The sequence below is a fragment of the Cynara cardunculus genome (genome assembly GCF_001531365.2).
Source record: "Cynara cardunculus var. scolymus isolate 2C chromosome LG 1, CcrdV1, whole genome shotgun sequence".
NCBI lineage: Eukaryota > Viridiplantae > Streptophyta > Magnoliopsida > Asterales > Asteraceae > Cynara > Cynara cardunculus.
Window position 1 is genome coordinate 1,482,830 of NC_037528.1, and position 7,925 is coordinate 1,490,754.

The window sequence follows — 7,925 nt, forward strand, 5'->3', positions numbered from 1 at the left end:
AGGGTGGATTTTAATTCATTCTATTGGTTATTTACCACTAATCGAGTAGATAACAAATTTTCAATAGAGCAGATCGATCCAACATAGAAATAAAAGCTACTTTCACACTAGGTTTAGTAAAAGAAATCCTACTAAAAATGTTAAGTTATATATATATATATATATATATATATATATATATATATATAAAATATGTTAAACACATTAACTGCTGTGACATTCCACAGTAAGTGTAGATATGTGCACAAAGAGATAATGTCCGGTACGATTCATCTAAGATACAATTACATTAACAAGTCTTGTGATATGCGTTTAAACAAATTAGTATTACTAACTGACATTACAATAGCCAATTTTCAAGTGCTAAAATAAAAGTGATAATAATTAATTAAATCTATTAAAATGTTAACTTTTATAAAAATGTATATATTTAAATTATATATATATATATATATATATATATATAATGTGTAAAAAATATTAAATGAAAAAAAAGGAGGAAATGAGTGTTAAAATAGGCGCACGGGGGAGAGAAGGAAGGTGGTGGCATGATTAGCGTCGGTGGTGGAGGCAAGGCGTATATGTGACGACCAGTTCAACCCCATCATGCCATTGCTGGCTCCATACATCCTTCTTTATCCTCTTTTTCTTTCTATAATATATATATATATAGAGAGAGAGAGAGAGAGAGAGAGAGAGAAAGACAGAGAGTTCGAATGATAATAAAAGTTATGGTTTGAAGCATAAGAAAAGATTTACATTTTTGGATCAATCTTAATTGAATATCGACATTAATAAAGTGCACTGAAATACACCGGATCAATTATTTTCTAAAGCCCAATTCGTAGGTGAACATGTAATTAAAAGTAACCAAGAGTTAAAGATATTTTTTTACATTTCCCACAATAATTTCATTTCTCATGCAATCATTCGCATGTATATATATATATATATATATATATATCTATGTATATGTATATACATATATATGGAAGACGTTTCAAATGCAACCAATCACATTTGTACAACCAATACAACTCAATCAATTGAGATACTTATGGAAATAATGAGAGTTCATTTATTATGATTAATACTTTAAATTAGGAAACAACCTAAACTTTTATAAAATCACATATTCATCAAATAAAATGGACGGTTGAGATTGAGTTGTATTAATTATACAAATGTAAAAGCTTGCATAATAACCCATATATATATATATATATATATATATATATACATACATATATATATATATAGAGAGAGAGAGAGATGTGTTATTATACAACCCTTTACATTTGTACAACCAATACAACTCAATCTCAACCGTCCATTTTATTTGATGAATATGTAATTTCATAAAAGTTTTGATTGTTTCATAATATAAAGTATTGATCATAATTAATAAACTATAGTCATCTTTCATAAATATTTAAATCATAACAAATGAACTTTCATCATTTTCATTAATATCTTAATTGATTGGGTTGCATTGGTTGTACAAATATATATGATTGCATTTGAAATATATCATATATATATATATATATATATGTGGGTTCAATGGAAAGCCCTAAAGGCTAAAGAAACAAAAACTGAGTAATACTTTGGTAACCATTCATCTGTACTGTATATATATATATATATATATATATATATATACCAGACAAATTGCTTATAAATTATTTGTATGCATATGTAAACACTGTACAAATGAACAATACTAGGATATTTCTTAGTTTTTCATTTTTTTACGGTTTTACCTTAAACCAAATCCTATATATAAATATAACATATTAATTAATTTACGATATTAAAAAAATAAATATCTTTAGAACTAGTAAGTAAGATTTAAAATTTGAACAAATGTTCCAAATTTTAACGACCAACTAACTTTTATTTGAAAAAAAAAATACGAGGATCAAAAGAATTAGATGCTTTAAATACTTAATTATGATCTCTTGTTGTCTAAATGAATAAAACAGGAAATGCAAATGATTTACTCTAAATATAAAGTGGATTAAGGTCATTTTTTGTTATTTATAACGTTTAAAAAGACAATTGGTTTAATTAGCAACATTTCTATACACAAGACAAAGATAACTGTGTCGATGATCATACGGTTTTGAATCAAGAAACGTTAGTTAACCGAGAATTTTAGGTCGATAGTTACACATTCGATACGTGTAATCTATGTGTGGGAAGGTCTTGATCAGTTGCTGGTGGGTTGGTGTTAGTCACCACATATATTTAGGGCAAAAAACTCTTGCCCACCAATTCAGCCCCCATCCGATAGTGAAAGACAAAGATAGCTGATACACATGATCATCATACAACAAACATCTCTCTCTCTCTCTCTCTCTCTCTCTCTCTCTCTCTCTCTCTCTAGCCTTTACTTACCCATATGTCATCATCTCTCATCATGAGGGTTTCTTGTCTCACTTTCTCTCTCTACACATACCCTCATAACTCTTCTTCTTCAACCTTCTCACCTTATATAACCCTAATCCATTATCCATCCTCTTGAGCTTTCCATTTTTAGCACCTTCAATTCCCATCCAATCAGATTCTTTTGCCTTGGGGTATGAATGGTACAAGAATAGGTTCAAATCCCAAGGACAAGACGATATCTTTCTTGTGATTTTCTTGAAACCCTAATAAATTCTGAAGTCTGTAATTTTGAGTTGCTATATGCTTGGAGGAACTGCAGTACTCATCACGTCCAAAAAGATCAGATTTTTCTTAAGTTGCCCACATCGATTTCGGTCTTGTTTGTAAGTCTCCCCATCCTTCAATTCTCGATTGAAATTTAAGTATTTAATATCCGATCATACTTCATCAAGGGTCTTTTAGTAGATTGATCGATCATACATCTGTGTGTCTGTATAAGATAGCAATGGTGGTTGAAGTATATTGAAGTTTTTCATTATCGCATGCAACCTAATTATCACATGGAGCTCTAGCTTTTACTTTTGTTTTATAAGCTTTTTGTCTTCTTTTAGATTTGTTCATTTAGCCGAAAGCTATCATCGACCATGAAGAGCTTGCTCTATGCACTGTGCTGATCGAACATAATTTCTTTATATATATATATATGTGTGTGTGTGTGTGTGTGTGTGTATTGAGAAAGTTTATGATCATTAGAAGCTTGATCTTTGATTTTGATTCATATTTCATGTAAGTGAACTTTAAGGACATAAACTAGGCTGCATCGCAAAACAATAAGTTTTCTGTTCGATCTGATCAAATTGGCCGATAAAGTTAAGAAAAAGTTGCCATTTCGTTCATTTTTTCAAGTGGTTGAAGCTTTCTAGCTAGGTCAATTTAGAGTTACCGATTCCAAATCCCACCATTTGGATTAAGTGCTCGTTGAATTACCGTATCGTGGGCATAAATGTTACTTCTGATCTATAAAGTTTTGTTGGTGGTTAGAAGAGTTTATGCCAAAAACATCTGTGGTTCTTGCTCATTGTTGGTCTTTTGAACATTGCCTACTATGCCAAATACAGATGCTTCGATTGTAGTAGGGATCATCGACAAATTTAGCTACAAATTGAAGGGTTAGATATTGTTCTTCAGTTAATGATCGATGTTCACCTGCACTTCTTTGATAAGATCAAAATATTTCAATTTTCATATAGCCTTGATTTGTTCATAATTATATGAATCTTCATTTTGAATCTTCCATTGCTTTGAGTAGAAGCATTAATTCAGCTTAGAGCACAGTGGTTTCAAGTGGCATTAATTTTATCCTCAGTTTTACTCCACTTGCTAGAGTTGATTAACATATACTGAATGGCATTAATTAGTCACTAATATCTTTCATGTTTATTGAATGGGAAATTTGGAACTAAGATTCATGATTAATGGACACTGAGAGGATCAAGTTGGATGAATAAGAACATTAGATGCAAAAATCTCGGTTTAATTACATGGCGGTTGCATTTTTCTTTGCAATTTTATGTCTCTTTGTGTATCAATGGTGAAACTTAACTGTAAACTGATCAAGATTCAAGATGACGAACGAATTGCAGGTCTCAGGTTCTAAATAGAAAGGGAAAACATGAACACTTTTTCACATGTTCCCCCAGGCTTTCGGTTCCATCCAACTGATGAAGAACTCGTGGATTACTACCTTAGGAAAAAGATTAACTCGAGAGCAATTGAATTGGACGTCATCAGAGATGTCGATCTTTACAAAATTGAGCCATGGGATCTTCAAGGTATACATATATACTAAGCTAGTAATGTGGAAAACATTGTCAACTATTCAGAATTTCTTAACAACTTATTCACAATTAATTACTTAATATTTCAACATATACCATGATGTTTTCTTGCTTGAGAGATGCTAATTTGTAAACTTAAATAGAGTTATGCAGACTAGGTACAGAAGAGCAAAATGATTGGTATTTCTTTAGTCATAAAGATAAGAAGTATCCAACGGGTTCTCGCACCAACAGAGCTACCGCAGCTGGATTTTGGAAGGCAACCGGAAGGGATAAGGCTATTTACTCTAAGCAAGATTTGGTTGGAATGAGAAAGACATTGGTCTTTTATAAAGGTCGTGCACCTAATGGACTAAAATCGGATTGGATCATGCATGAGTATCGCCTTGAAACCGATGAAAATGCAACCACAACACAGGCAAGTATTCTAAGATCAAAATTGTTAGATTTTGCTTCTCTTGGAGAAAATCAATCTTCACAATTCAGCATAATGCAATATTCTTTTATATTTGAAAACAGGAAGAAGGGTGGGTGGTATGTAGGGTGTTCAAGAAAAGACTACCCACATTAATGAGGAGATCAGCAAGTGAGCATGAACCTATGTGGTACGATGATCATCGAGTCTCATTCATGCCAGAAATCGACTCGCCTACACAGAATAACATTCGACCCAACTTGGATAACAGTATTAATTACCAATACCCTTATGGTTCTTGCAAGAAAGAACTAGATCAGATGCAAAATTACCAAGTTACCCCAGGTCACTGCATCCAACTCCCTCTTCTAGAGGGTCCAAAACTGCTCCCAAGCTGCAATTCTTCAATGCCCATTTACGGTATCGACATAAACCAAGGAATCATTAATTTGCAGCCTTCCTTGCTCACACAAGACCATAACAACAATATCCAACAACATCAAGGCCAAAACTTCAATGATCAAATGACGGATTGGCGGGTTCTTGACAAGTTTGTTGCATCACAATTACTTAATCAACACGGTGATGTTTCAATCAAGGGAAATCATGAGGAATCCTACCCAAATGCAGAAGAACAAATAGCAGTGCCAGAAGGAGCATCAAATTCCATCTCCAGTTGCCAAATAGATCTGTGGAAATAATGGGAAAACTCCTTTTTTCCTTGAAATTATTAATCACAAAATATAGGAGAAGCAAAGTCTTGTTATTTCTTTGTACATAATAAAAGACCTAAAGTACTCCATGTGTAACCTAATTAACTTTGTACCTAGCTTATATAGAGTATTATGCCCCTTGATTAGCACTCTCATTTATTTATTTGATGGGCATTATTGTAACTAAAACCATCAAGATAGGTATTGAAGGTGCTGCTGATTACTTGGGATCACAGCATTGTCTGTTATTTGTAATGGGCTTCATTATGTTGCTCATAATTTGCAGCTGCATGCGCTGTTATTTTTCTATAAAACTGTTTTCTATATGATAAACATAACTTTTAACAGTGGTAATTATGGTTAACATCATGTTCCAATTTTTTTAATGACCCAGGGAAACCATGCGTCAAGTGATAAACTTTTATCATCCATTTAACTATCCACATAACATTCTCCAATATCTTGAAGGCTGAAGATCATTAAAATATATGTTTCAGTGTCAAATTTGATGAAGAACAGCAGAAAAGAAGAAATCTCTATGTAGAAGGCAATCTTGATCAATTTCGTAACCCCATAAGATTTAAAACTTCAATCTTTATAACGACAAATCTTTTCATGAGAAGATATGTATGATATTTGATTGAATATGTGATGAATTATATCCCTTCAATGTGTAGAAGAGTGTAGGCCTGCAGATCATATCGGTTATTCAACTAACAAAGTGCATATCAACCGAATATGATAGTTACAATACCAAATCTTTTTAAATATTTTACCCATCATATATATTTGGATTGGTTCAGATAATGTCATGTTGCCCTTTTGGGTCATATATAAAAGATTGCAATATGTATGCTTAGAAATGAAGTTTGCCTCAACACATGGGCAGATAGGGAGGGGGTGAATGTGGGGGAGAGAGAGAATTAATGCTTGCTGGTTACATATAATTACTCAACAGAACTTTCCTTTGAAGGCAGAGGAAAATCATCCTTTCTCTTTTCTGATTTGTGACAAAAAGTTCTTCACAAAATATTGTGGATACTTTTACTTCAACCTTAAAAGGGAAGACAAGTGTCAAATAAATTGCCGTAAAAATGCCAATTCGAATCATACATTATCGAATAAAACTGATGCAAATGCGTTTATTACTATATATGCACGACAAAGATTTCATCCGTCGGAAGTGGTTAATTAATTTTCCCTAGTCTTCCATAAGAATGGTTAATCAGCATGCAATCAATCAAAATGAATGTGGTTGATATAAGTCGAGAGATTGCACTACGCATATCGTAACAAATTACTGATAATTGAACCTATATGTTGAGCACATGAAGTTGAAGAATTTGTGAAACCATATATACTCTAAATTCAAGAAAATATACAGTGCAAGAGACCAAGAGAGTGAGAATAAAGATAAGAAAGAGGCAAGAATAGTTAACAGTAGGTGCTAATGGAGAGATCAACTGTATGTTAATTGCTTACCCATGAAAGAAAGCAAAAGCACAAGCATGCATGCATGGAGCCAGCAGCCTGATCATCAATATGCATAAAGGATCAATGACTGCATGCTAGTTCTATTGCTATTTGCTAGCCAGCTTGTTTTATGTTGCCTGCAGAAAAGTGGTCCAGAACTTGGATAGAAAATGTATGAAAGATTGGATATATATATATATATATATATATATATATATATATATTATATTATATATCTATATATAGACACATACATGTGTTGTTTGGGTGGTGGGGAAATCAAAATCTTGGTAAAGCAATCCAGACACCCAACATGTATCATTGATCACCTTGTCTCTTCTCAACACTTGGACCCTCAAATTCTTTGGATTGACTTTAAGAAAAGAATGCAATCCAAAAGTTTAGAATTTGTCGGTTTATGATATTTGTAAACTAATTAAATTGTTGATGTCATATATATACTAAGATTACTAAACAATTACTTCTATATATATATATATATATATATAGAGAGAGAGAGAGAGAGAGAGGTGTTAAAGGAAACCAAAAAATAAATAATGAAAAAACGAATATCACATATGTACATGTATATATAAATAGTTGAAGTTGTTTCTTGGTTTTTATGCACTTGTTCATATCGGATAAGTTGCTTACAAATTACTTGTATGCATATGTATATACTGTCCAGATAAGTGTTTCTTAGTTTTTTATTTTTTTATTGCTTTTCACTAAACCTGATCATATATATATATATATATATATATATATATATATATAGGGGTTTAATCAAATGAGAACTGAATTGTTTGTGGTAACTGTGAGAACCAATCTCAACCACATGTTATAATAATCAATGGGTAAGATTAAAAAGAATCTTAATTAATGTATTTCTATAAATAAATTACTGTCATTTAATAACATTATATGAACAAGGGCAAGATGGTCATTTTGTACGTTAATATTCTTGTTCAATTGGAATCCAAATATAGTGAAGATACTTTCCTGTATTTGAGACGGAGACGATTGCCTTAAGCCCTAGAGTAATCTCAATTTGTGCTACATTGTGGTACATTTAGTGTTGATCATAATCTGTTG

The 7,925-nt window shown here is 32.0% G+C and overlaps 1 protein-coding gene across 1 annotated transcript; it reads left to right on the plus strand.

Annotated features, from left to right (window-relative positions):
- The first annotated feature begins 4,049 nt into the window (after positions 1-4,049).
- On the plus strand, positions 4,050-5,626 carry LOC112524868 (NAC domain-containing protein 7-like). The gene is made up of 3 exons (XM_025134814.1): positions 4,050-4,223; positions 4,373-4,647; positions 4,749-5,626. The coding sequence occupies exons 1-3, from the start codon at positions 4,064-4,066 to the stop codon at positions 5,343-5,345; spliced, it is 1,032 nt and encodes a 343-aa protein (XP_024990582.1). The 5' UTR covers positions 4,050-4,063; the 3' UTR covers positions 5,346-5,626.
- Positions 5,627-7,925: the final 2,299 nt, after the last annotated feature.